We start from the raw sequence: 27524 nt of genomic DNA, 5'->3' as shown, positions 1-27524 counted from the left end.
GCTGCAAAAAACTACAGAAGAAAGGTTCACGCCTTTCTTTTCCAGCCACATCCGCATCAGTCGGAAAGAATATTTCTTCTCATGTTATTACCATTTGGGTGGATGAAAGTCTGACAATTTACATTGTTTTAACCACTGATGTTGGGGCTGCTGCGCGCTTATGAATTCCAAGGCCCTTTTCCAAGTGAGTTAACAAAGAGGCGAGCATTATTTTGCAGAACCAATTATAAAGGCGGTCGCCATTCTATAAAAAGCCAAAACAAAAAGATCTCCGCCCGCAAACACTAAAAAGACGAAATCATAAGATTCAAAGGATCGTTGCACCAGGCAAGAAATTCAGAGAGAGAAGTGGGGAGTGTTGCTAAACAAAAGGTTCCCACTTCCCCCCTTGTACGGTAGAGTCAAAGGTCCAAAAGCTTTAGATGCGATTAAGATATATTTAAAGTTAAATGTTTACCTTTTAAGACCTTTAATAGGTAGCAAACTGTGTAGTAGTATCTCAAATATCTTTATGTTACAAATAAAAAGTTTCTGTTTCTTTTATATGTTCCAGAAAGATGAACCCCAAGATAGTCAGTTTTAAACATCCTTCCACTTGATCAACGCCCTTTCTTGTTGGCAATACCCTTCTTGGCAGCATATTCTTTCTTGTTCACTGTGAAAAAGAATTGATTAAAATCAAGAAATTCAGTGAAGGGGATCCTTAGCATTAGTTTTTTATTGAAATTGAAGCAATAAATACGTATGCATTGTTTACATTTAACTTTATTTAATTTAGATATCTATATAGATGCAGGGACACCAGCGCCACGCTGGACTCAGCAACGGAAAACTTCGTCTCCCAGTCCCCGCCTTTCCTCTCTCTCTCGCCTTCCCGGCTTTGGCCTTTAGCACCGCCGATGCTCTCCTTCCCCATTTTCGGGTCCTGATTGCTTCCGGTTGGGAGGTCTGAATTTCCCATTTTCGAGTCATCACCCTGTTGCCGTCACGGTGGCGTTCTTGGTTATCTCCATTTTGTTTCCTTTCGGGGTATCCTGATGGCTGAATTTTCTCTTCCGCCGTGATTGGGGGTACGAACTTGGAGGAAGTACTAAGAAGCGGTCCGTTCTTGGGTTGAATCCCTTGGGGAGGTCGGGAATCTATGGTCGTCTGTTCAGGGAGCTAGGGTTTTGTAGCTAGAATGGCAATCAGAGGGGTTGACTTCAAGTGGTATGAACTCCTCTAAACCACTTCTTTCCTCCGCTTTTTTGTGGTATTTTTATTTTGTTTTATACTAACTTTTCTCTTGTTTTTTTTTTTTTTTTGGATAGGTATGATGGATTCTTCTTGTCGATGCTCGCGACAAGCGCGTATCCTTCCCCACTCTCTCTGTTATTTTGTCTCCCTTTTCTTTTTGCTTTTAGGGTGTGTTGAGTAGGATCTTAAGGAGTTATTGCTTTCTATGGGTTTGTGGCTTTTGCAAAGAGCGCATATGGTCTGTCTGTTTGTGTTCTTTCTGAATCTATGAAGTTGGTCATCTCAATTTGTTGTATTTCATGTAGTGGCATTAGCTGCGGTTATTGGGTATTGAGATACTGTCTGTGTGCACTCCGTATGAGTTAGCTTTGACATTCTTATATTAAGATCGTTTAGAGGGTTACGAAGGCGCTCGGTTGGGAAATTGGACAAAGTAGTTCTGAAGTTGAATTTGGCACCAGTTTTGTGTTCTTTAATTATGAGTGGTGGTGATCAAAGTCTCCTCGATATTGCATGGTGTACTGCTGATCGGTTGTGTTAATATGAAGCAAGAAAAAGAATTGAGTGACCTTTGGTCGGAGGAGCTTTCACCTATGACATGAGTGGAAAAAAATGGAGTGGCTTACAAGTCGGCATGACATGATGATATCTTGACCATATCCACACTGAGATTTAGTTGGTGTTCTTTAAATCTTTGGATACATTCTTGGCAGTGATTGGTTCAGTTGACCAGCATCCTAGGCGATGAGTTAGTGCATGGCTGGACGACATTGCTTAAGGGTGGACTTAGTGTCGACCCAAATATTTTTCTCACTTTGCAATTCTCTGTTTTTTCAACCATGATTCTGCTCTTGGAGTTCCCTCCAAACACAAGGTGTTGAGATCTCAGAATCACATTATATGGCAGTTTAGTCCAGACTAAGATTCGGTTGAGGGATTCCAATACTTAGTTCAGATATTTCACATATTTCATCTGCTGCCCTGCAAGCCACAACTTAATTGATTTCATGCATTATCATGTGCATAGCGTGTGTCTTCTGTGATAAATACAGTAGTTTTGCCTATGTTGCCACCTTTGAACATTTATGTGTGTATATTCTTTGACCAATTCTAGGATCATTGTTTCCATAAACTGGAGGCGGTATGATCTGTGCATGTACCCCTTGCACATTTGGATAGTGGTAACCTTTAAATTTTCTTCTGTGATATTCATTTACACTTCTTGTGCTTTAAAATATACCCTTTACGTGTAGCTGAATTATGTTTACAATCTTCTGCAAGGTTGACTACACTGCTGTTTTTGTTTTTCGGGTATTGATGTTCGTCGACAATGGCCTGGCTGCTGGAATGGGTTTGTAAGTATCTTCTTCCTGAGATCTTATTGCAAGTTAACCGAAGGTTATATCCTTAAGGTCATATCAGGTTTTACGATTGCCCCTGATTTTTCAAAAAATGAACAAGGTTTGATCGCCTCAATTCTGAAACACAGAAATTACTTGGATGAGTTGTATGAGATATTTAACTTCTAGTTTGGATATTAATGGCCTTTTTATGTTTTTCCTAAGAGAAGAATCTGCCTCTCTGTTTGTATTCCAATTGTATAGGAAATAGGAAGCTGATTTATGTTTCTATCAAGCTTCCATACTGAGGGGATTTGACAAGGCGTATGGACTAATAGGTGACCACTTTCTAATGTGCATGCCATCTAAATTATGTACAGTGAATTTCCACTTGTTTTTTACTCCAAAGGCGATTGTTAAATGTCTGCCATATGGTTGCTGTATGCAAAAAGGTGACGAGACTGCAACAGACACACACACATATGTGTGTGTGTGTGTGTAGATGCTGAGTTTGCGTTCATATTAAGTGCACAGATAAATGTGCATTGTTTCTGTGTTGGAGTTTTTTCATAATTTCTAGCAAGAGGTTTTGTACTTTCCACCAGTATTTTGATCAAGTAGCTGCAAGTAGTTGATTGTTTATATGCCATTTATTTTCATTACTTAATGCATTTTCAGGGATTTAGGTTGGCAGCAAAGATATGCACGGTTCTGTGGAAGGATCATTGTATTGTCAATTCTGTCCTTACTTCTTTACCCTTTTCTGTGGGTGTGGACTCTAATTGGTAGTTTGTGGTTCTCTAGGGCGAGAAGTTGTGTAAGTCTGAGTTCTTCCTTTTTTGCCTTCTTTTTCTTTTCCTTTCTCTGGATTTTCTTTTTCTGACTCATATTCATTTCTAATTTGAAATACTTGTAGCTACCGGAAGAAGGCCAAAAGTGGGGTTTCCTTATCTGGTTGCTTTTCAGCTATTGTGGACTCATCTGCATTGCTTGCCTGTCTACAGGGCAGGTTTATAGCTATTTCTCTCGCTTGGTTATCTACAAGGTTTTCTCTATAGAATTATGTCATAACATAACATAGTTGTTAAACTGCCCATTTGAAAATTTATGTGAACTTCACTAAACTCCATGACATAACTTGGGTCTCAGCCATGTAGTATGTTACATAGGCGCTGTATGGTACCAAGTGTCAGACACCCACACACATACATACATAAACTTTTGTTTAACTCAGTTTTATTTTGGATCTTTCACAAGAAAAAAAAGATCCCTTTTTAATAATTCCGAAAATGTAAGAGGATCACATTCATTTGTGTTTCAAAACACTAAAAGAATGAAAAGTGTAGGTGCCTCTGAGCCAGGTTCCCATCTTTTTTTCTCTCTCTCTCCCCCTATTCCCCACCCCACTCCAGCCTCCCCAGTCCTCCCCCCACTCCTTCCTTTTCTTGACTTCTTGTGATTCATTTCTTGGTTAACCTTCCATTTCTTTTCTAATATAATTTGTTTATTGTTGTTTTATTAAATCACTAACAAATTCACACAAGTTGATCATGTCACCTTTTGTTCAGCAGAATGGTTTAGTGATCCTAGTGGGTCGTACTGAAAATTTGGTTTTCTCAAACTTAGGAATGTTCAATGAGGGAGTTGAGTACCCCACCCTCCCCCCTTTTTCTATCCTTTTCTTGACTTCTTGTGATTCATTTCTTGGTTAATCTTCCATTTCTTTTCTAATATAATTTGTTTCTTGTTGTTTTATTAAATCACTAAAAAAATTCACACAAGTTGACCATGTCACTTTTTGTTTAGCAGAATAGTTTAGTGATCCTAGTGGTTCATGCTGAAAATTTGGTTCCCTCAAACTTAGGAATGTTCAATGAGGGAGTCGAGCCCGAGCTTAACCAGCTCAAACTCACATATTGCTCGAGTTGAGCTCGACTCGAGCTTTACGAGGCGAGCTCGAGCTCGAGCTCGACATGGTTAATCGAGTGCGAGCTCGAGCTTGACTCGTTTAAGCTCGTCAGCGAGTAATCATCATCTTCTTGTTATAAAAAAAAAATCATCAACTAAGCTAAAAATGTATGTGTTTGTGAGTCGTAATATACATGTTTCTGGCCATGAAGTAAGCGGAGTTGACAGCAAAAGTTGCAGAGTTGAAGGTCCCAAGGGGGTGCCCATTTGGTCCTAGCGTTTGAACTATGTCTCCCCATTGCACCATCGTCACATCCGCACCTAACCCTTCCAGCGTTATGAAAGCTTTCGTCGCAGGAATGCTCACCTTCTCCCTAAACATCACAAGACCAAAAAGAAACCATGGTTTCTCAGTGGAGGAATAGATTACATATCACAGCATTGTGCTGTGCAGGCGGGCACTCGACCTGGTCGAGGGTTCCTATGCTGAAATGGGTTTCTGGAACCCTCAACCTGGTCAAGGATTGTAGAAACCCTCAACAAGAGAGAGAGAAGAGAAGGAGGAGGAGAGATAGAAAGAGACAGATGTGAGAGAGAGTGAGAGGGAAGTGCCTCCTTCTGTCCTCCAACATGCCGTTGCAGCCCATGAGAGAAAGCAAGAGGGAGAGAGGAGGTGCAGTTGCAGCACAAGAAAAGGAGGGAAGAAGAAAAAGAAGGAGAGTGAGAGAGAGAGCGGGAGGGAAGGAGAAATAAAAAATGAAAAAAAAGAGAACACGAGAAATGAAAATGAAGCGTATGCGAGCCAAGTCGAGTTTAAACGAGTCGAGCTCTTAAAACTTGAACTTGGCTCATTTTATTACTCGGATTTTAATTTAAACTCGAACTCGACTCGTTTAGTAAACGAGTCGAGCTCGAGTGGAGCTTATACGAGCGAGTTCGAGTCGAGCCCAAGTTGGCTCCACTCATTGAACATCCCTACTCAAACTGCAAATGCTCATTGAGAAATCTGTGTACAAGCTATCATTTTTTACCACTCTAATTATAAGTTTTCTTTGTAGTGGCTGAAACGAAGGCAAGCTCATCTACAACGTGCCCAACAGGGGATTCCAATTTCAGAATATGGTGTAAGTTCTACTGTGTTATACATATTGTTGTAAGATCACTTTGGTGCTGCACATTGTACACCTCATAAATTCATGAAATGTTCTACTATGATTGAGTTTAAACGTCACGAGTTAATAGTCACAAATAACATCTCGGAGTTTTAAACGGTGAGGTTTTTCTTGGGTATAATACCGCGAGTTTGAAAAAAAAGCAAAAATACGGTAAATTTTTAAAAATTTTAAAAAACTAAAAATGGGGAAAGAATAAAATAAGTGAGAAAGTAATAACACAAACATCAAAAGATAAGGAGATTTGCAACAAATAAAAAATAGAAAATGAAAAAAAAAACTGTTTGGCATTAAAAAAACTGAAAAAGTGAAAAAAGTGAAAAAAATTTGAAAAGAACGTGAAAAAAACGTGAAAAATGTGAAAAAACGTGTTTTCTTCGTTTTGAACATTTTTAAAAAAAAAACACGTTTTTTTTTAAAATTTTGAACGGCCATTTAATTTATCATGTTTTTTTGTTTTTTTTTTTTCGAAAAAAACGCGTTTTCTGTGACAATTATGTGGTAGACTTTCATTTCCTTCAGAACTGAAAGAGCTCCAGGAGAAAAAGGAACAATGGTAAAGCTTCATAGGTTTGCTTTGATATCATAGCTGAGAAGCAAGCGCAACCTGAATGCAATTTGGATGTAGAATTTATATTTTCTTTTTTGTTGTATGCTTTTGTAAAACTCAAGGCCGATTCCTTGGTAGTGTGCACTTGAAAGTAATATTGTCAGTATCAATGCATATGGGCCTGTATTGGCTGAGGCACTTCGTTTTGGGCTTTTACCATAGCAGCACAGGAACTGAACACAGTTTGCGAATTTGTCTGGTTCTGCTGATTTAGGCTGTTCAGTTCTTATTAACTAAAAATAAGAAATAAAATTTGAAAACATGATTAAAAAGGCTCTTAGAGGATATCTCTTCGCGAGGATTTATTGCAGACATTACATTCTTGTTCTCTCCATAATTTTCTTTGAAATGATTTACCTCGACACCGAAACTGGTTATTGCTCTCTGGAGTCAGTCCCCCATATTCACTGTTGTCTCTCTGTCATCTCATCTCAGGTGTTGGTAGATATGATCCGCGTTCCCGAGTGGGCATTTGAGGCTGCTGGCCAGGAATTGAGAGGAATGGGTCAAGATGCAGCTGCCTACCATCCTGGATTGTATTTGAGCACAACACAGGTTTTCAATAGTTGGTTTATTGATGTTCAATGGCTCTAAGACCTTTTTCCTGATGAACATTTTTGCCGATTCTATACTAATAATTGTTGATACAAACTTTGATTATAAATTGTTGATACAAGCATTGATTGCGCCAATTATAACAAGAATTATTTTGGACAGAGAGAAGCTGTGGAAGCACTTATTCAAGAACTCCCCAAGTTCCGGCTGAAGGCTGTCCCCACAGATTGCAGCGAGTGCCCAATCTGCCTTGAAGAGTTTCGTGTTGGTAATGAGGTAGAATCTAATGTACTTGTGATAGTTATCTACTGATTCTACACTTCTTATAAATGCTCTGAACGGATATCCATGGCATATCCACCTTTTTTTTTTTCATTTTCGTTGGAAAGATTATTGCAATGGTTTACAGGATCTTCAACTTACAAAGACAAAATAAGCTGAAAAAAAAAAGGTAAGCGAGAAAGAGGATATTTTAATGACCTACAGGATTTTCTACGAACAGGAGCAAAATAAATTAAAAAAGCAGCAAACGAACGAGTTATGGTGGTTCTCCCTTTTATTCGAGAACCTTGATGCATGTAATCGCATAAGCTGTTGGGTTCTGCATTGAATATGGTTTGGCTACTGGTTGCTCATAGATCAACATGTATTCACTTTCAGAAGAAAAATATAAAATGCTGGTGCCCATAGTCTTGTATTTGTGCACCGAGTTGTTTTTTCCTGTTTAAAGAGATGTTCTGTTTGAATTATTTGGATGTAAAATGCAGGTTCGTGGACTACCCTGTGCTCACAACTTTCATATGGAGTGCATTGATCAGTGGCTTCGCCTGAATGTGAAATGCCCACGGTGTCGTTGCTCTGTATTCCCCAATCTTGATCTAAGTGCATTGAACAACATTCGTGCTGATTCTGGTCGACCTTCTGGGAGCACTGTGATCAATGGAAGTGCACGTTATGGGCTTGCAACATCTGCGTCGCAAATTAGCAACGTACTGGGCTTGCATGGTGTGCTTCCTCCTGCTGCTCGCACAGAGAATGGTGGTCTCAATGGGGATATAGAGATTGGGGTCATTACAGGTGGTGGAGGGGAGCCAGATGCGGTTGGCAGCGGTGGTCATAATCAAGGATCATCAGCCACCACCACTCCAGATATGCGTCTGTCTGCTGATCAATCTCCTCCATCTCGTTTCTGATATATGCAGGTCTCTTTTCTGCTTTTTTGAGCCTGTAAAGGCTTGCGCTCTCTCTCCCTCTCTCTCTCTCATTTTTTGTTTTGACCATTTTGGTGGTCTGATATTCCTTCCGGTGCAAACAATGCTCTTGTAATCTTTGCATCCGTGACTTTGTAGGAAATAAAAGAATACGGTCTCTCTAATGGCTAGGAGATTTGTGAGTTAGCGTGCATTTGCTTCAGTTTTGACTCAAGCGGAGTCTGAACAGTTTGTAAAATCAGGTTATTGAGTTAAGGTTCATATCATTCATATGCCAGTATAATTTTTCGAAGAGGGGTTATATTTTTTTAGAATAATTGGTAAATAATTGCTTAGAGTACACTTTTTGCTAACCTGAAAACCCAAAGTTATTAGCAAAGATAGTGACAATGTAATGATATTGAAAAATAAGTTGTCGCTGCCATTCTCTTTTTTTTTTAAAAAAAAAAAATTATTAACTGAAGGTTCCACAAAATGAAGTTTTCTCTTTTCTTTTATATTCCAGTAGCTTGTGACGTTGACAAATCACTTCTACCAAGTTACAGGCCTCCGAAGGCTGAATTTTTTCTTTTCAAAAGCCATGTTTGCTTTGGGGGGGCTTTGATTCAGCAGATCAACTTGATCCCTGAACAAAATGTTTTCCTTTTCTGACAGCATATTCCTACGCGTTAGATCAATAGATGCAATCCAAGAACTAAAAGCCTTGAGTTGCATCATCCAGATTCACTATGCGGCCAATGAAAATGGGCGATATATATATTTCTTTGAAAAATCATTTACAATTGATTGTGCACAATTCTAAATTTCAGCATTAAATCCACGGTAAGCAACAAAACCCAGAGAGATAAGGGCGGACGATAAGACATCCGACAAAAGCTTTCGTCGAATTTCATCCGTGGGCAGGTGCATTCAATTGGATCGAGACCAGATATGTAATCGAATATTGCTTCAATATATATATATATATATGACATCTCACTAAAAGCTTGGATCAGATTCAGATTTAAAAAGACATCTGGTCATATTCAGATTCGGTTTACCTTATATTCAATATTCGTAAATTTTGAATGTTATATTTAATATTTAATAATACAATTCAAATTGTATTTAAAAGTTTCCTCCCCGTGAATTTGCATCGGAACTCAAATTCAGCCGTTAAGAGTTAGATTTGTATACTTTTCTTCATTTACCTTTGAATCCCAATAAATTAATTATCATAAAGGATACAGCTAATTCCAAAATCAACTATCTTAGATTTATCAGCACATAAAACCGCAGTCGATCGTACAAAATATGATCTGGGGTTCTTATGGGTGAACCTTATAGAAAAGTATTGATTTTCTAGACACAAAGAGCTTCCATCTTCACGAGAACACTGTTATCCGACTTTTAAAGGCAAAAATTGAATCCGAATCCGACATCTAAAACTTCGAGAAGAGGGGTGAAACACAATCTAGTGCAGCCAAAAAATGGCAAAAACCTTCGTATCATGTCCAGCTAATTTGCATATATCCTGCTACCAGCCACCCTGCCGCCTTTCAGCCATGTTCGCAGCTTTCTCTTCCTTCATCTTCTTCACAATGTCAAGAATCTTCGGGTTGGTAAAACGATCACGGACATACTTCATTTCCTCTGCTTGGATTTCCTTGACAGCACTGGGATATGGATTTGGAGGAGGTTTCTTCCCTTGAAGGCGTGCAAGTTGCTTCAGTCTGACGTAGGCCTTCTTCTTTGCTTTCTTCTCAGCACGGTATTCCATCTGTGAGCAACAGGAAAGTGCCTCAGACTAACACTAAGGTAGCGTTTGATAGGCTGGAATTTTACTGTAGCACAAGAAATGTAATTCAAATTTTCAAAATTTTTACAGTTTCATCAAACATGGAATTTTTTTTTTACCGTTGGGGCTCAAAACGGAAAGAGAAGGTCAGAAACAGTTGATGAAACTGTTATTGAAATGTTAAAGACAATTTGGATCAATGTCAAAGTGTTATGCTTGAGGAGTGTCATGGTTCAGTGGTTAATGCATTTTCCTTACCTGATTTGATAAGCTTTACAAATTACAAGCATCCAAATAATTAAAACTAAAAATATCTGGGGTCCATGATTTGGTTGGCTTATAACGTGTGCAGAAAATCATCCACAAGATTATTACATGGTTTGTCAAATTTTAGAGTTCACAGGAATACTGTAGGGTGATCACGCAGCAAAGTATATTCAGTATAAAAGGACTGCCCGCTGACTCAAAACTTCAGTAACACTCTGTTTTAGCAGTTGATGATAGGGATGGAAACATGCCAGGTTATATTCAGTACCAACAAAAAATCTACAATTTGTATCAACCTGGAACTAAACCTATTAAATTATTTTTTGGAATCCTTTTTGCATCGAGCTACTGCAGAATCAAATAAATAGTACTGGAGGTCCAACGACATAGCAATAGCCTATAACAAATATTGAGAGAGAGAGAGAGAGAGAGAGAGAGAGCATTATGTAGAGAATACACAAATTTGAAGCCCAGCACAGGCTTTGGTAATGCCTTATAAATAAATACCCGTCTGAATTATATGGAGATTTTCATGTAAATCCTTCATGAACAATATTGATTGCTTCTCATAAATGAAATCACATGTCTCTTTTACTAATCAGCTTGTTGGATCAAAATAGTTCAATGATTGGTTACCAAATAGATGCATGCCATGCAACAGATAACTCTCAAAAATACTTTTCACATAGTTAGACCTTTGTAATTATATGCTTAATCAACTTCATGGTTAAATGAATGGAAAGTCCTCAAACAAAATAAGGCAATTGCATACTTGAAAAGACCAAAAAACAGCTGAACCATCTTAGAAGGAAATACTTAATACTTGGAAAAGAGTCACATACATCAGCGACTGCCATTGCTTCCTCTTCACCAACTCCTTGTTCTTTTAACTCGAGCACACGCCAGCCAAAAACCCGTGCAGGTGGAGGATCGAAACCATTAAACCTACAGAGCTTTTAAACGCTAATGTAAGGAAGAACCAAACTGGATAAAGTATCAGAGAGTTTGACTCTAAATAAGAAAACAGCAAGACAAAAATCCCATTTAAAGAAGGGGATTTCTATTGACGGAAAAAACAAGAAGTTAAGCCTCATAGAAGATGGAGAAACCAGATGCGAAACCATAAGTCTTTCAAGTTTGAACTAGTCAGAAGAGGCATCACAAAAGAGTAGATAGATGATGCTCATGGATCAGACAGGATGGGCATCCTTTCTGGACCGAACTTAACTTCATTCCTAAGATATATTAACCAAACCATTATTGGACCAAGAGTTCAATTTGACAGTATTTTAATTTGATTAGGTTCATATCAGATCTTTTCCCAGGAGGTCCTCCTTAAGCAGCACACATAAGTGGCAAATCAAACTTAATAACATGTCAATTGAAAAAAATAGAGATGATATATATGAATTGACTATGGATTCATTGATTCAAATAATAGTTAAAATCAGTTGAAAATGCAGCAAGACTAGCATCCGAATCAGAAATCAAACCCAGCAACATTGTTACCAACATAAACTAGGATCACAGAGCATGCCATCTGTGTTATGTGTGCAAGTGGCTGTGCAATAAAGCTACGTCTACTAGCATGTGCTTAACGTGGAACACATAATCATCTGTCCAACAGTAAGGTCTGAGCTTGCGGATTAGTTGGAGTATGAACTTTAGAAAGATTAAAGGTTTTCGGCTATAAGTTGATAAGACAAAATCATTAAAGAATAATACATTCTCAAAAGCTAAAATCTGAGCCTTGAGGATTAATTGAAGCATGTTCATTCTTTAGGAAGATTGATTTTTGGCTACAAGTTAATAAGGCAAAACAATCAAAGAAGTATACATTCTCTAAAGCTAGCAGATGTACTTAGTCTGAAGAACAGTGGTTATATCTATATATATAAAGTGATTTATTGGGGGTCAGTGTAGTGCATATTGGCTTAAGTGCTAGAATGCACAAGAAAAAACATATTTTGATCAAATATTACATATAAGGAGTTGCAGGTTCTTGTTCATGCATTGCTAACAATATCTACGTCAATAGAAATTTAGACTAGCAAAAGCAACATCGATTATGGTCTCAGTTCATGAATGCGAGAGAGAGTGTGTATCCTACTCATGATTAGAATCACTATGCAAATGGGAAAACATTTCATTATGTTGCACACAAGTTAGGAAACAAAACTTTTTATTGGAAGATGATGGTTACTAAGCATATAAGATTAGACTGTTTGTTTTGGTTGTGCGAGGCTTATTTCATCTTTTATATTCCAGAAGTGCATATACTGATTTGTGATTATTTTCATTTTGTATCATACATACACGTTGTTTTATTGCATTAAGCCCTCTGAGTGAGAATATTCATTCAGGATAAAGTATGTTTGATAGATAAGTACACTTCACCATCATGTTCCTAGGAAAATTAATATTGAACTTTGGAGAAAGATCAGTATCATGTTGTTCAAGTATAGAATCAGTTTTGGCTTTCCTCACCTTTCCAACCAGCCCATTCCCACAATCTCCAAAAAATATAGATGAACATAATATTCTAACTGTAAAAAGGGAGAAAACTAACCTAATAGCATCCTCATATTTAGAATCAGGATGCTTCTTGAAAAACTTCTTGACGTATACATCCTCAGGAAGCGTAATCTTCTCAATTTTTGCATCAGTTCGAGGGAAAGTGACAGGCGGTGCCCTGTATAAATCAATTCCCAGGAAACAAAAACCGCAATCATGAATTTCGAATTGCAATACACCCAATGTTTGGTAATGCAGAAGAAAAACGTACTGTTCCATGGCTTTAAGCCAGACAGGTTCAGCTATTGCGAGTCCCTTCACGAGTTTTCTTGTCTTTGTAAGCAGGTCGCCTCTCATGAACGACATCTTGAATAAAGTCAAGAAGGTAATCCAAAATAGTTGGAATGATTCACAGATCCTGACACACTGGATATCAGTGCTCCTGCATTAAAGACAAAACCCAAGAAAACATCATAACTGAAAAAAAAACCAAACACACCCTAGTTATCAATCTTTCATGCTAAATACCAGTAAGAACGCACACTAAAGATCCACATCGAAACAATCACAAGAGAGTACATTTAAATTGCACTTAATAGACTAAACGGGAACAAGGAAAATATGTCCACTGGGAAAAATGCCTTTGAAAATCAAGGAAGGCAAGTGATGGCAGACAATGTCTTGACCTGTAACTCAATCGGAACACACGAGCTAAGCCGTCGGACATTTCAAACTTATCTCAAGATGTGTTGAAGCAATATTTTTCAATCACAGATTATTAAACAAACAAAAATCTAGCTTCAACCATTGCATCCAAGTTTTCCTTGTCATTGCTTCAATTGTAATCCGCCCAGATACTTCCCCATCTGTAGGTGGGTGTAAAATAAACAAGACAACCTCAGATGCATTAACATTTCAAAAGAACATTACGATTTTGCGGAAGCAGAGAGAAATTTAGGCGCTTCCACCACAAGAAACCCCAAAAATATGTCTAATATCCAATTCTCAGTTTCACCTCGCTTCCATACATAATTACACATTAAACAGGCATCAGCGAGGAGAAGCAGAGCCCGGAAGCTGTAAACATCTGCTTTCAGTGAAAATCGACTTGGGTCACTCACCTCTGACGCGCTCTCGATAGCCAATTACACGGTTAGCGGCTGGTGCAGCAGCCGGCGGGTGCCACGAACCTGGGTTTCGCAACGGGAAGGGAGGGGAAGAAAGCGAGAGCGCGAGAGGGGCCCGACGACAAAGAATAGTGGGGGCCGTTGTGAACCTGCCGATCCGACCCGTAGATCCAGTAGACACGTTTGTCTATTATTGTCTCAAACAAAATGTTTGCGACAACTTGTCCTGGAAAGCCATTGCAACTTCGACCCCGGCTCTCGTGGAAAACCATTGCAACTTCTCCGGCGACTTCCCCCAGGTTACCTGAGTCCGCTGGATTGTCCTCTCTCTCAAGAAGAGGCTTCTTCCTCCTGTTCTTATTTCTCTTCTTCGTCTCTTGGTTTCGCAGGTTTGGACTCTCGTGGAGTATAGCGCTAAAAGGTGTGGCCTCATGGGGCTCTCAACACCATTTCTTCTTCTTCTTGTCGATTTGTTGAACTGTGGTCTTCAAACAAAAGTAGGAAAAAGATGGTGCGACTGAATTTTCGATGACGCTTCTCCTGTTGCTGCACAACCATGAAAAGGTCCACCTCCCTCGCTCTTTGCTGAACCTTGTGCTCCATCATCTGTCTGCTGTGCTTTTTCTCAATCTGATCGAATATGTGGGCATGCCATTCAATGCTGTTGCAGTTTGTTTCTATAATTGTTGTTTTCTTGTCTGGGTTTTATCCATGCAAGCTTGCAGACCCATGATTTTGAAGACACATTTTGGATTCTCATTCTAAGTTAGTTCCTTAGACTAGCGGTGATCCTTGAGAAACATATAAATGGGATGTGCCGCCACTCTTGAGCTCGGTTTCTTCACCTCGCCGATGTTCTGGCTTGTACGTTCTTGGTGACCCGATATGTGAGAGACCTGTAATCTGTAGGCTAATCCAGTCTAAACAGGAGCTAATCGACGTGTACAGTCTAAGCACGTCTTGGCATCAGCGTATCTAATCCTTGTTCAGTCTCTAAGCACGACTTGGCATCAGCGTATCTAATCCTTGTTCAGTCTCTAAGCACGACTTGGCATCAGCGTATCTAATCCTTGTTCAGCTACTTAGGTATTCTGCAAGACAGAAGCAGCGCCATGTATTTTATAAGCAAGTTTAGTTGGATTAGCTTCAATCGCAGAAATCTGATCTGCTTATGCTAATGATTTCAACAAGATTGAAAATGACAAATACAACGACATTAGGCGACTTCCAAACCGAACAGATTGTTTATCGTATATCGCTCTACGGTTTGATCTGCTCGGGAGAGTAGAATCGCGGATGTTTGTCCGCATAAAATGTCAGACCTCAACCGGTCCATATTTATCGGCGCACAAAAAAATATTACCGTTAGAGCAAGCAACTTGTCTCATCTTCACCTGCAGCAACTGCTATTGCCCTCCCACCGTCAACGCTCGTTTAGGACTTTAGGGTGAGTTCATCTGATTCACATGGGGTTCCGGCGAAATCGAAGAAGAAGATGAAGGCTGGAATTGGCAATGGGGAAAGAATCAATTCTGTGCAATAGTCTCAAAAGGGGTCAGTTGCAGCATCACCTTCTCAGAGGATGGAGGATGAGAGGGACGGAGCCGAAACTGCAGCCGCTAGAAACCCGACCCTTGTTCCTCTGCGTGTGGAGTGGAAAGGCAGGGGGAGGGCAGATCGCCTCCTACCCACGTGCCGGAAAAGAGAGAGGGAGCAGGAACGGCAGCCGCCCTTCCCTCTTCTTCGACCTCCTCTAATCATGGTGGTTGGAGGAAGGGCGCCATCCGAGTTCTTAACTGGCGAGGACGGCCACGAGGCTGCATCGCCGGTCCGACTACCACCTTGGCACGCAGCGACTGGCTGCTAATCGGGAATGTGCTCCTCGAACCCTTTGGTGGCCAAAGAGACTGTGGTGGTGCCCCAGGATCAGATTGTGGCTGAGGCTTGTGATACTCTGATTTTTGACAGATGATCCTGGTTGTTTTTTACACAAAGGCACTATCATCTTCAGACGCACACTCAATTTCAACTAATCTCTTGTTTTGATTCTGAATGCTGGTTCATCGGGGCCTACTTGAAAGGCCTGAAGAAGATGCCAGAAAGCCAATAACCAAAGTGCCTGCAAGTGGTTAGCACCGGACGAACCAAAAAAATGTGTGTTCCGGTTCAGTTCAATAATGAGAAATTTCTATTTTCAGTGCCACCTACAGAGTAACAGAACTGAATGGGGATTCGTAAAATTTGATAACCTGGAAGTTCAAAGGGAACCAACTCTACCATAACTCTAAATGGAGATTCTTTTGTAGTTGGTTTTTTTAGATTCTAAATTGTTGCATTGTGGTCTGAAAGACCAAGATTTGATATAATGAAGAAGAGTTGGGCCTCAAAATTATTGAAGTAATGGTTCCATGGGTTTTCTAGTTTACATCAAGGATCGAAATCTTCGATTAGCTCCGCAGCTACCGTTGACAACTCCTCTTCTCAACTGCCAACTTAAAATTTTTAGCCATGTTATATTAAACAGATTACCGCACTTACATACCAGTGCAAATCACACACCGGAGAACTTTTTGGTCCACGGATTTTTGTTCATGGATTTTCATTCATGGAAAAAAAACTCTATGGATCTCTATCCATGGATGTTTGTCCCTGGCATTCAAACGCCCCTTAGCCTACTGTCAATTTCCAATGGCTGCCACTTTGCCTTCAACCCCCATGGCTGTCACTTTGTCTTCTTCTACCTTAACCCCTTCCATCACTTAGGGGGCATTTAAATAACATCCATAGACAAGAAAATATCATCCATCCGTGTCTGTGATTTGCATTTATATCAAGTTTAAGCAACACCCATTGACGTGCTTGGTCTCTTAGCTTGATGCAGCATGCATAAAAGCCCTGTTTCTCTTTGGCCTTAACTCTTAGACATAATAAGGTAACTGCGAATAAGATGAAAGAAAGTTTCTCTTGGGTGTGGGATACGCTTAAATCACCCCCACCTGAGACTCAATCATGAAGAGAGCCAAAATTGGTTTAATCTATCTGATGCATACACTAGCAGAACTCAAATCACACCTAAAATCCTAACTCGATTCAGGTAAAACCTACACAAATCGATTGCTGGAAACTTGTTTGGTTGCTGCAAGCAATCTAATTTCTGCGCATATATGTAGTTTCTCAGAAATTTATAGCAAAAAATTCTCTATTCTCAACATGAATTTTGAAACCGTATTATCAATTCTGATGATGTTTCGCAAGCTTTCCTTTTTGAACGCCCACATCAGACTTGGGCTAGGATAAAATATCAGAATGGGGTCATTTTGCCTGAACTTCGCGGATTCGGATAGAATAGGTTGCAGATCGATTCAATTTGAATCAGTTCGAGGTTTTAATATATTTATTATTTTATATTAGTTAATTATTTATACATTTTTCATTTATTTTTAAAATTATTTTTTAAATGTTTTTTGCCAATTCACCAAATTGGCAGCTTGCATGTTAACTGGCCGAGTCATGTCCAAGGCTTCAACTTCTTCAGATTGAGTTTCATAGCAAAGTTGATGGTTTAATTTAGATGCATATACATATATGCAAGAGAAAGAGAGAGAGAGAGAGAGAGTTTGCCACAGTATCAAAACACTGCTTTCTCTATTTACATAGAATAATCAGTTGAAGATTTATGGCAACATAAAGCCAAAATTCGTAGGCTCTTTTAGTATCCTTGACTACCCAACAAAGGGTCTCTCTTTCTCTCTCTCTCTTATTCATATGTGTGAACTTTTTGAAAGAAACTAATATACAAGCAGAAATGATCACAAACAGTTGTACATATGGTAGCCAGAGGTCAAGGCGCTCAGTGCGAGTGCTGTGAATGCGAAGAAGGAGATGGCTACTGAACCGCCGGCCTTGTTGGTGAAGGGATCCTTCCCCCACAGAGCCTGCGTATCCTCTGTAAGGGATGCTGCCGAAGACGATGCCGACATCAACAAATACGCCAGAATCTGCATCAGCAACGAATACTGTTCATTCCAAAAGACTCGAGCACATGATCCAATAAAAAAGAAACCAACTTTAAATAAGTGATGAATACATAAGTGGTTATTTCTCAGCAATCTATCTTTTTTAGCCACGGAAAGAGAGTCGGAAAGGAGCTTGCCTGGTCGGCGGCGAAGCCGAGGCAGATGGTGAAACGTCGGAGGGCGAGATTTCCGGCAGAAAAGCGGTAAACGTACGCCATGATCTGGACCCCAGAGTACACAAACACGATGACATTCACCCCCACCACGTACCTGCAGCCATCCGCTACTTGAGAGTGAGTGAAGATCAGTGACAGCCCAGAGGTGCGCTCTACCTTCTAAAACACAGGTCCCAGTTGGTGGAAAAGGAACTGAACGTACTCCATTCGATTAAGATAATGGATTACCATCTGTGTGCTCTCAGGTCATACTTATTGTTTCATTTGAACTGAACACACAGTTGGATTGTTTCTTTAGTTAAAATCAATATCCAAATTATTGAGGACAAGGCCTGCAAGAAGATAAGATGCAGTAATGGATCGAAGAGCCCACTGACTTATCTCATCTTCCAGGGAAGAGCCCACTCGAAATGCTCATGCCCATCTTTCCTAATCTTTACTCTTATCTTTCTTGTGTTGATCTGATTTGCTATTCTCAATTGAATATTGAGCAATTCTAAAGGTGGGCTTCCTTCTATGTTGAGCTCCAAGAAGCTCGATTTAAATTCGATATAACAAGTTAGTTCACAGTTGTGATCGCGTACTCCTCTTGTCCTCTCCCTTTCAACAGTGAGATCACTGACAGGGTCCAGTGAAAACATGCATAAGGACATTTTTTTTTTTGAGAGTGAGGATGAGGTGCCCTAGACATGAGGGTGTGTGGAAGATAGGACAAAGTATCCTGGACACTGCATCTAAGATGACATCTTGAGATTCGAGAAGCCCCAACTAGATGGAATTTATTTTACCCTATAAATAAAATATGAACTTTTAATTACTAAAAGCAAATTGAGCTCTGTTCATTTTAGTTTTAAAGTTTAAAGCGAGGGCATGCATCAAGCAACACTTTTCAGAACTTATGTCCAAAAGGGACATCTGCAAAGCGGTAAATGGTTCAGATTCGGATCCGAAAGTTCAATAACACATCCCCATATGGTACCCAAATCAGATCAAAACTGAAACTCAATTACCAACTAATTATTAATATTAATCGGATTGTTATTATGACTCAGTTTAGCATCCCAAAAATAACAGAATTTTTAAAGGGAAGAAGAAAAAAAATGATCAAAGAGGGAGAGTTGAACCTGTACTCTCCGTATCTGTAGTAGGAGTCGCCGCTCCAGCCCTGCGTCTTGTCGGAGGCCATGACAGAGAAGGAGATGAGGGAGAAGAGGAAAGCGCAGACCCTCAACCCCAACTCCGCCCTCCCCAACAGCCTCTCCTGCCTCCACCGCGCCGTTAGCGGCGACACACCTCTCGTCGTCCCCTCTCCTGGTCTCCCGCTCGCCCGGCCGCCTCCACCTCCTCCTCCTGCTTCCAACCTCGATACCACCGGCGCGCTTACTGCCGAGAAACGCGTCTCCGCCTGCTCCGGCTTGACCGCCGCGAACCCCCCGACAGGCGACGCTCCTTTCACCGCGATCGCGGACGTGTTTGCGGTGCTGGAATACGAGGAAGGCGGGGAAGGAGCGACGGGCAGTGTCGACTTCTCCCCTGCCCCTTCCTTGCTTCTCCAGGGAGAAGCGCTGCCTCCTCCTCCTCCTCCGGTGACGGTGGTGGCAGAGTAACGAACAAGGTTGGTGGGATCGGAGAGGTGTGGACGATGGGAGGAGGGTGGCGACGGCTTAGGGGAGAGCGGCACCGTCGGTTTCTCTCTTTGCTCATCCACTTCTTCGTTTCCTCTCCATGGAGACGCTGCTCCTCCGCCGACGGCCATGCCAGCGTCCATGGATGGCGACGTCGCGGCCTCCTTCCACCCTTGTTCTATTCTTTCTTCATTGTAAAGGTCTCCTTCCCTGTCCCTCTCTAGTTTGAGTGATCGTGTGAGTTTGCCTATATGCCATTTTGCTTCTCCTTTACTAGTAAACCACGTCTATATATATATATATATATATATATATATATAAATTAAAATTTACTGGTTGTCGGATATTCTCGTGTATATATATATATGGCATGATATAATTTTTATTTAATAAGAAAAATAATACGGTGCTTAAGCATATTATTTGTTATGGTCTTTCATCAGCGACCACAAAATAAAATGGCATAAGAAGCAAGTCGCCCTTTAAATATGCCTTCTCCTTCTCACAGAAAGTATAAAGAATAGGATTTCACATAAAAAGACAACGCTGGAGAGCATAAACTTTTACATCTTCCAAGGCATTATCATTTAACTGAAGACTGGTCCTTGGCAATTAACACCAAAGGTGAGGCTTCTATTGGGAAAATCAGAAATATGATGTGCATGTTTTTAAATTTATAACTAATATAATGAGCTCACGGATTTAGCATAATTGGAGTTGATTACGGCTTTAAACCTTTGAACAAATTGAACTCCATTGTGGCGAGGGTTTCCAAAATTTAGAGAACTTTATTTTAGGGTCATTTAGATCATAGATTTAAAACCCAATTTTGTGAAAACTTGATTTTGTGTGCGATGTCTAAAGAGTCGGAACCTCCCCGTTTCTCTCTTTGTTTTTAGGGTTCAGAGCTGCTTCGAGGCCTTTTGTAGGAAAAATTGATTATGTAAAAACCAAGTTTCTTAATGAATTTAAATAAGATGGTTTTTGTGCTTAGATAACACACCTAAAACATAAGTTATTTAATATTTACTCCTGTTATGGGAACTAAACTCAATGAAAACTAGGTTTTCGCTAAACTTCCTTTTCATGGTATTCAAACACACTTCAAACCCTGCGCTCTAAAACCCGGTTTTGGGCTGTCACTTTTACCATGAGCTTGACTTGATAGATTAACACTCCTACATCCAGTCGAAAAAATTATTTAAACCCAACATGGATCCGATTACTAATCAGATTTCTTTTCCCTTACAAAATGCAATTCAGCTGTCTTAAATAATCTATGATACTTTTGACATATTTAGTTCCATTTTATTTTTTAGTACGTCTATTGAGAATGGGTTAACGTGTGGTCCATAAAACATGAATATCCTTAGACTTAAGAGTGGGCATCGGGCTAGATTCAGGTCAGAAAATGGCCTTTGGCTCGACAATCTCGGGCTGATTCGACCTAATATATATATATATATATATATATTAAACTTTTTATTTAAAACTGAATTGGGCCGATGGTCACGGACACAGCCGCCGGGGCGGACCACTCTTCTTCTTGTCGACGCCGTGTTACTCCAAACATCACTACATTGACGACCATATAATTCTTGAGCGAAGGAAGCAACCGACCCCCAGCTGTCGATAAGGTAGAGAGAAGTAGCAATCACAAAGCAGGGTCAAGCAATTGGGACGAAAGTAAATGACGACAGCGATAACTATAAATTGGCCAAGCCCCACGTAACATTAGTTACAAAATTACATTAGATCCACGTATACAAAGCATCAGCAATTATTGTTTTCTTGTTTATTGGTATTGTTAAAGATTTTACTACTGAGATGCCCAAGCATTTCCAATATCAAAACGCAAAATCCGTATATATATATATATATCATGAAGAAGAAAACAACATGAACCCAATCTGGAAGTATGATCAATATATGGTTTTCCAGAGTTTTTGCATGAGCAAGATTTATTGGTGGTCCCTTTTTAGACAAACATCCTTCAGTAGCTCCTTGATGTCTGTGCTCGAATAAAAAGGAGTGGATTCCTTAGTGAGGAAGGTGAGAATGTTCATTGGTGCTGAACAATGAGGACCTGGAGACATCCTAAAGTAAAGGCTCGGGCCATGGAAGGGGGTATACATGGCAACATAAACAAGAATTTTCTTTTTTTTTCTCGTAAGTGACTTCATACTTGCACTAAAAATAAAAGAAAATTAACCCTTTCTACAATTAAAAAAAAAGTTCAATAAGAAGTTGTTTTAAAATCTTTATTTGTCATTTGCATAAAAATTAGTTTTATGTTAAGACCTTCTTAACACTTGCGTTTAAATTAAAAAATTATATATTAAACCAATCGGCACAATACAATATTAATTCAAACAGCCGGCAGATACGATACAGGAGGACCTACTCAAAACAGAAGCCACCAATTTAAAAAAAAGAAAGCAAGCAAAAGGGTAGAAAAGCAATAGTTAAAAAGAAGAAAATTAGAAAGAAAATCAAAGTGGGATCTCCACGAAGATACCATGATCTGTACCGGAGCACTATATTCTGAAGCCTTGGACATGCCCAAGCCAGAAGTTTTTACATTCTTTATTCTTTGCTTTGGCAAAGGGAAGAAGTTTAACATCATTTTGGTCCACACCCACAAGCAATACTTGTATGCTTTATTCATACAGGGCCACAATGACAAGGAAGCCGGCTCACTTTTATCTGCAAAAGGATACCTTTAACAAGAAAATCACATGCCACTGAAGCCCTTCTTCTCACTTTCGACTGTCTTTCCAAACACATTTTTGCACTAGGATTTTTCAATTCCTGTGTTGTATGCTACATATTATCCATCACATAGTACTAGAAAAGTGGAAAGGGAGAGGACAAACTCTGTGTTTAAAATGAAGTCCACTTCAACCCGACCAACAACAAGCTTGCTTGAGCTCAGTCCATCTTCAACACATCATAGGCGGGACTTTGGTTCCGCCGAGTCCGAAAATGAGCAGAGCTTGAACACCCCCGTAATAGATCAATTCAGTTCTCATTGCCAACATAAGCTTGCTGCATCAGTCTCACCCCCACGTTGAGCTTTTGATCATTTTCACTCAGCAAGAAATTTACAGCAAAGAAAGAAGGTTCTTTTTTTCTAAATGAATAGTTTACGAGGTTTTACTCATCAACTATCTTATTCTTTTTACAAAGGCGAAAAAGGATCTATTAGCTCGTGGACTTTACATTAAAATAAGAAGATACAAATGAAAAAAAATTGTTTGCTTAATAAGGAGGGCATCCCTATAAAGGATCGAGTGCATATATGCCTGCAAATGGCAGTGATAGCTAACAGGCTGTATTGAAGTGGCTCATAGAATTGTTTGAAGCCGGTGGACAATCTGTCCGACAACTATGGCCCCCTCTTCTGCCAGCAGGACCAAAAACAATTTCAACAAGTGCTCCATGGACCAACGGGTGCACCAAGCTTAAGCTTACACAGGGAGAGGGACCCATAAGTATGAAACTATGACTACTCATTTGACACGCAACGTGCATCTCACCTACCCAATACCTTCTTAAAGGTGTCATCATTCACCCACGTCCTAGACTTGTGGCCTCAGAAAGTTTTTACTAGACAGAAGCACCGGATAGCAAACATGAAGATTTAGACGGAGAGGATGAGAATAAGGTATGGTAAAACATGTATGAACAAATGACAAGGTGGTTGGTGGTGACTGCCAGAAGATCGATGTTCGAAATTAGGACTGCGTTGGGGAGAAGGAACTGCTACCCTCCAAACTTTTATCTAACTTTTTGAAATGGAGCCTTGTATATATATATATATATATATATATATAATGTTGCTATTTGGTTCACCTATGAGCCCCATGCTTCTTTTTCCGCTTCTAACTTTTTTTGAATTTTTCTTCCAGACATCCCTCCGGCAGAGGGAGAGAGTTTCTTATGACAAGTTTCATCATCCATATTGGTAGCAACCCTGATTATTTTCACATCTACCAGGAGCTATGGTCACACAGATGCCAGTGTTGGGGCAGATATGCGGCGTTTTCCCCAAAAAAGGAAACATTGGTGTGCATGCAGCACACGCACGCGCACGCACAATACACACACACATATATATTATATGAGATTTAACACACCCCAACAAAAAAAAATGCAAAATCTCGTTTGCTGCACTGGAGTCGTGTCCGACTTGGGGGTGGCGAATTTTTTAAGAGTCCATGAGCTAGAATGGCAAAGCTGACAAGCAAAAAGATGTACTCAGGAATATTCTTTCCTAGATTTCTCAACAGAAAGGAAGCAAACATCAATGTTCTAGAAATGGCCTTTGAATGCGAGTACCCAAAATAATTGTTTCTGAAGCCAGAAAATTATACTGCAACAAATAAAAACGATTACCCAAAACGGGAATCGACATTCGCTTGTTCAGCTCATTCTGAAGCCAGAAAATTATACTGCAACAAATAAAAACGATTACCCAAAACGGGAATCGAGATTCGCTTGTTCAGCTCATTCCCTCCACATCACACATCCTGTTATAGCGGTGTAGCAAAACCTGCAACACAAAGTACAATACCATGTTATATAAGTATTCTCCCAGCACTTAGTTTTGTAAAGACAACCACAACTTAATCATATACTCCTGCACCGAAACATGTCAATGACACAACCAATTCATGTAACTCAAAAAATGCAATGTATCATGGCAAATGAATTAAAGTACGTGGCTATCCCCAACTTAATCATGAAAACTAGCAACAGCAAACAATTTGACACAGTTTCTGCAGCAATTTGAAAATGAAGCAACTACAACCCAAATCAGCACATTAGAAAAACCTGCATTCCCCAAGTAGCTTGTGAAGCACCACCTCAATGGGGGCCTAGTTGTCTATCCATGTTATGTCAATAAAACCACCAAAACTAGGTTTCCTAAGTGAAAGCAAAGGCTACATGATGGTAATGTGGGTCTGTATAAGTTAACTGAAACAAAAAGTATAGTACATACATCTCACCGGAGAGTCAAAGTTAAGGCAATCCCTGGGGAAGGAAAAGCTTTAGGGATTACCGAGTGTAAGCTTAGAATAAGATGTTTAAGTTCAAGCAGCCCATTCACCATTGAGCAGTGCAAGAAACGACTAGTCGAAGCAGTAAACATAGATTTTCCCCTATCACTGCCTTTAGGATTGGTTCAACTCTTCCTTCTATGCCCACGTTTAAGGAAGTGAACATACATATGCATACCTCTTTCTTGCCCTTGCCTACGGATGTATCTCCCTACTGCTCTGTTCCTTTCGCATTACGAGGGTCCCTTTAGTGCACCACCTGATATGTGCAGTATGGGGCTTAAAAACTTAACTACTTAGTAATATCAACTTTAGCATAGAAAGGAGACAAATCATATGCACTATTTCATGATCGGTGACATAGAACTGTTACATTCAGTAAGATAATCTGTCTATTTTTTATAGTATTATTTCATGTAATTATGCATCATATGATACAACAGGCACCATCTTGTATTCAAATTCTTTAGGGCTTCAAGTAAATCGACTAGAATCATGCACTTTCCATTTTCAACCATCATACAATTTTTTGATTTGGAAAAGCTTTCACCAGAGTTTGCCATCAAAATAAAACATAAGTCCTGTAGACTCCCAATCCACCAGATTCATGTGGTTTAGTGCTTTACGTAAAACCCGTGAAGTGATGGTGCAAGTTCTTGGAATTAGGATCTTACAAGATTAATTTAACAATATTTCAACTGTTCCCCTCAATCTAAGCTGAAAAAGTTTGTATTCTTGAAAAGGCAGACCTAATACTTAAGGCCGAAAGAGGTTAAAATTAGACCGTGATGTTCCTGCTTATGAGAAATATCAGATCCAGTCATTAATGACGTGCGAGAATATTATCTCAACTGCAAATCAAGGGGGGAATGTAGCTGCATTCAGTTACAAAAATTTGCTAGCACCTAGAACTTCGTCTTCTGAAGCAAATTTTGCACAAAATTTGAAACAATATTTTCTCACATGGAAAACTAAGGAAGAAATTTCAAACCAAAAAAGGATAATGGCATGGCCGAAACATGTCCAGGATTATTCTTATAAGATGCTGTCTTTCGAGGACTTGGAATAGGGCAGGGGAGTTGGTGTTTCTGTACCTTTCTATTCTGAAATGCGATTTAAAATATTTAAATTTAAAATGTTGGACGAGTATGCTAAGAAGAAAATTAAAAAAAGAAGCACAAAAGTAAAATAGAAAAGGAAGTTCAAGAATTATTCATCAAGAAAAAAAGCAAGCAGGAATTGCAAACATGAATGAACAAACGATGAACTAAAATAATAGGAAAGGGGATCACAGTAAAAGGACGGTACCTTCTGATAGCCACCCCCAGTTTTGAGATTTATCAGAAAGCATTGAAGTCAGCAAAGCAGATGCAGTAACGCTGTGGAGTGGCATCAAAGATTCAGCAGATCCCAAGATCCTAGGCAACCTATGAACAACAAAAGCAATAACAAGTTCAGAAATGTAGTCATAAAGTGTGAACAGGTGAACAAGAGTCCCTAAGAAACAGGAATAAATATTAAATAAGTAAACACACAAAATTAACGTCCAATTGAAACAGATAACAATCATGGTTCTCTGACCAAGCCAAGCGATGCGGTAATCCATCCTCAGTTCTAACAATGCTACGGTTGATCGAAAAACCAAGAATAACCACCCAAGGGATGAGACTATTACTCTCCATTTTCATGTTATTGGGAGCTATAGCTGAAAGGAGCATCCAGAAAACAGGAAAACGCCCGCAGGTTCTTTTTTCTAACCTTGGAGCTCAAAAATGTGGTATAATCAGTACGCTGTAAGCCACCGTACATTTAAAGAGCCAAAATGAAGATGCCAACACCCGAAGCTTCACAAGAAAGAGTTCCCTTTCATCCATTCCACTACCACAATAGTTAGCCACTGTCACGATTAATCGCCACATGCAAAATCAAAGTCTCAAACACTTCTCCCAACCACATTGGAGAATCACTTAAGAGACGCTACGAAGACCTGTCCAAGAACAATGAGCCTCTAGGCCCATTTCTTTTATACAAAATTACCAATAATATTCTTCAAATATGCAATACAAGGGAAACTCGAGCAGCAAAAAGGGTGAAAATGAGGCGAATCAACTATGGAACAACACGGAGAATCAATATCTTGCACAGACATTTAACTTCACACAGCGCATACTACAAAACAAGGATAATCATGACTTTTCGGATTCAAAAACGATAAAACAACCAAAAGGATAACGCCAATCAACAAACACCATACACGACGGATTAACAGAAGAAATGACAGAGAAATGAAGAAGAAAATAAAAATGGGCAGCTGGCAAAACACTCTTGCACAACCAACATGGTAAAATAGATAGAGAAAGAGAGAAATCAGGCCTTGAGACATGACAGCGCTTTGGGAGGGAAGAGAACGGAAGTGTGGGTGGAGCGGAAGAAGGCACACCCACACTAGTTTTAGTCTTCCCTAACATGAATGACCTGAAAGTGTTGCCAACCGAAGAACGCGCCACTCTCCTGGCACAGGCACCAGTTGCCATCTTCCTTTGCTTCTTCCCGAGAGAGAGATAGGTTTCTTGTTTTCTAAAACCCTCCTGCAGCCTGAATGAGGTTTTCTAAGAAGGTTGGGTCGGATCTACAGCGAACCCAGTTGGCATGGCGTCCCTCAAGTACGTTTTGTCCGAGTATTGTCTGAAATTGAAGGTTTGAAACCCTTCCTTCGAACTAAATTGGCCAGTGTTTGAGATTTGTAATTTTGAGATAAATGCATTTTTTATTATTTAAAAAATGGTATATTTTGAGTGAGCAGGAAGAAATTTCTCCCAAACCTGTCGATAACCTGCAAGGATTTTAAAAGAGAAGTAGCCGTGGTTCCTATGCCCGACAGCTGTGACGAATCCATATAACGGAAAATACAAGAGTTAATTTCAAAA

General features: G+C 39.7%; 4 protein-coding genes across 5 annotated transcripts; 1 reads left to right on the top strand and 3 right to left on the bottom strand.

Moving 5' to 3' along the window:
- Positions 1-601: 601 nt before the first annotated feature.
- LOC116261587 (E3 ubiquitin-protein ligase SIS3) lies at positions 602-8196 on the top strand. 2 transcript variants are annotated; one of them, XM_031640424.2, is made up of 10 exons: positions 602-1209; positions 1311-1349; positions 2351-2417; positions 2518-2591; positions 3255-3393; positions 3493-3621; positions 5543-5608; positions 6702-6821; positions 6984-7097; positions 7589-8196. In XM_031640424.2, exons 1-10 carry the CDS (start codon positions 1181-1183, stop codon positions 8012-8014), a joined length of 1203 nt encoding a protein of 400 aa, XP_031496284.1. In that variant the 5' UTR covers positions 602-1180; the 3' UTR covers positions 8015-8196. The 2 variants fall into 2 exon arrangements, with proteins under 2 accessions (XP_031496284.1, XP_031496292.1); XM_031640432.2 differs by having other exon boundaries at positions 610-1209; positions 3493-3585.
- A 1069-nt stretch (positions 8197-9265) lies between these two features.
- On the bottom strand, positions 9266-13862 carry LOC116246312 (uncharacterized). Its single transcript, XM_031618135.2, has 5 exons — positions 13712-13862; positions 12862-13032; positions 12646-12768; positions 10919-11021; positions 9266-9791 (listed from the first exon to the last, which is right to left on the bottom strand). The coding sequence occupies exons 2-5, from the start codon at positions 12954-12956 to the stop codon at positions 9549-9551; spliced, it is 564 nt and encodes a 187-aa protein (XP_031473995.1). The 5' UTR covers positions 12957-13032; positions 13712-13862; the 3' UTR covers positions 9266-9548.
- A 3459-nt stretch (positions 13863-17321) lies between these two features.
- Positions 17322-19810, bottom strand: LOC116246432 (CASP-like protein 4A3). Its single transcript, XM_031618305.2, has 3 exons — positions 19034-19810; positions 17871-18003; positions 17322-17715 (listed from the first exon to the last, which is right to left on the bottom strand). The coding sequence occupies exons 1-3, from the start codon at positions 19675-19677 to the stop codon at positions 17527-17529; spliced, it is 966 nt and encodes a 321-aa protein (XP_031474165.1). The 5' UTR covers positions 19678-19810; the 3' UTR covers positions 17322-17526.
- A 3981-nt stretch (positions 19811-23791) lies between these two features.
- Positions 23792-27281, bottom strand: LOC116246433 (uncharacterized). The gene is made up of 3 exons (XM_031618306.2): positions 26971-27281; positions 25906-26024; positions 23792-24089 (listed from the first exon to the last, which is right to left on the bottom strand). The coding sequence occupies exons 1-3, from the start codon at positions 27129-27131 to the stop codon at positions 24070-24072; spliced, it is 300 nt and encodes a 99-aa protein (XP_031474166.1). The 5' UTR covers positions 27132-27281; the 3' UTR covers positions 23792-24069.
- Positions 27282-27524: the final 243 nt, after the last annotated feature.

The sequence above is a fragment of the Nymphaea colorata genome, chromosome 1 (assembly GCF_008831285.2).
Source record: "Nymphaea colorata isolate Beijing-Zhang1983 chromosome 1, ASM883128v2, whole genome shotgun sequence".
Classification (NCBI taxonomy): Eukaryota; Viridiplantae; Streptophyta; class Magnoliopsida; order Nymphaeales; family Nymphaeaceae; genus Nymphaea; species Nymphaea colorata.
Note: the sequence above shows the minus strand (reverse complement) of the source record. Positions and strands in the feature narration are given on the sequence as shown.

Bases quoted from the DNA above. Each gene is read 5' to 3' on its own strand.
- LOC116246433 (XM_031618306.2), bottom strand. From the start codon at position 27,131: ATGGCAACTGGTGCCTGTGCCAGGAGAGTGGCGCGTTCTTCGGTTGGC. The intron at 26,025-26,970 runs GCCTGATTTCTC...TGTTGTTCATAG, and splicing joins AAGCGCTGTCATGTCTCAAG to GTTGCCTAGGATCTTGGGAT. The intron at 24,090-25,905 runs GTACCGTCCTTT...TTTGTGTTGCAG, and splicing joins CTGGGGGTGGCTATCAGAAG to GTTTTGCTACACCGCTATAA.
- LOC116246432 (XM_031618305.2), bottom strand. From the start codon at position 19,677: ATGGACGCTGGCATGGCCGTCGGCGGAGGAGCAGCGTCTCCATGGAGA. The intron at 18,004-19,033 runs GTTCAACTCTCC...GGATGGCTGCAG, and splicing joins TACAGATACGGAGAGTACAG to GTACGTGGTGGGGGTGAATG. The intron at 17,716-17,870 runs GCAAGCTCCTTT...TTGCTGATGCAG, and splicing joins TCGGCTTCGCCGCCGACCAG to ATTCTGGCGTATTTGTTGAT.
- LOC116246312 (XM_031618135.2), bottom strand. From the start codon at position 12,956: ATGTCGTTCATGAGAGGCGACCTGCTTACAAAGACAAGAAAACTCGTG. The intron at 11,022-12,645 runs GTTAGTTTTCTC...AAAGCTCTGTAG, and splicing joins AAATATGAGGATGCTATTAG to GTTTAATGGTTTCGATCCTC. The intron at 9,792-10,918 runs GTATGTGACTCT...TGTTGCTCACAG, and splicing joins AAGCAATGGCAGTCGCTGAT to ATGGAATACCGTGCTGAGAA.
- LOC116261587 (XM_031640424.2), top strand. From the start codon at position 1,181: ATGGCAATCAGAGGGGTTGACTTCAAGTG. The intron at 1,350-2,350 runs GTATCCTTCCCC...GACCAATTCTAG, and splicing joins TCGATGCTCGCGACAAGCGC to GATCATTGTTTCCATAAACT. The intron at 6,822-6,983 runs GTTTTCAATAGT...TATTTTGGACAG, and splicing joins TGTATTTGAGCACAACACAG to AGAGAAGCTGTGGAAGCACT.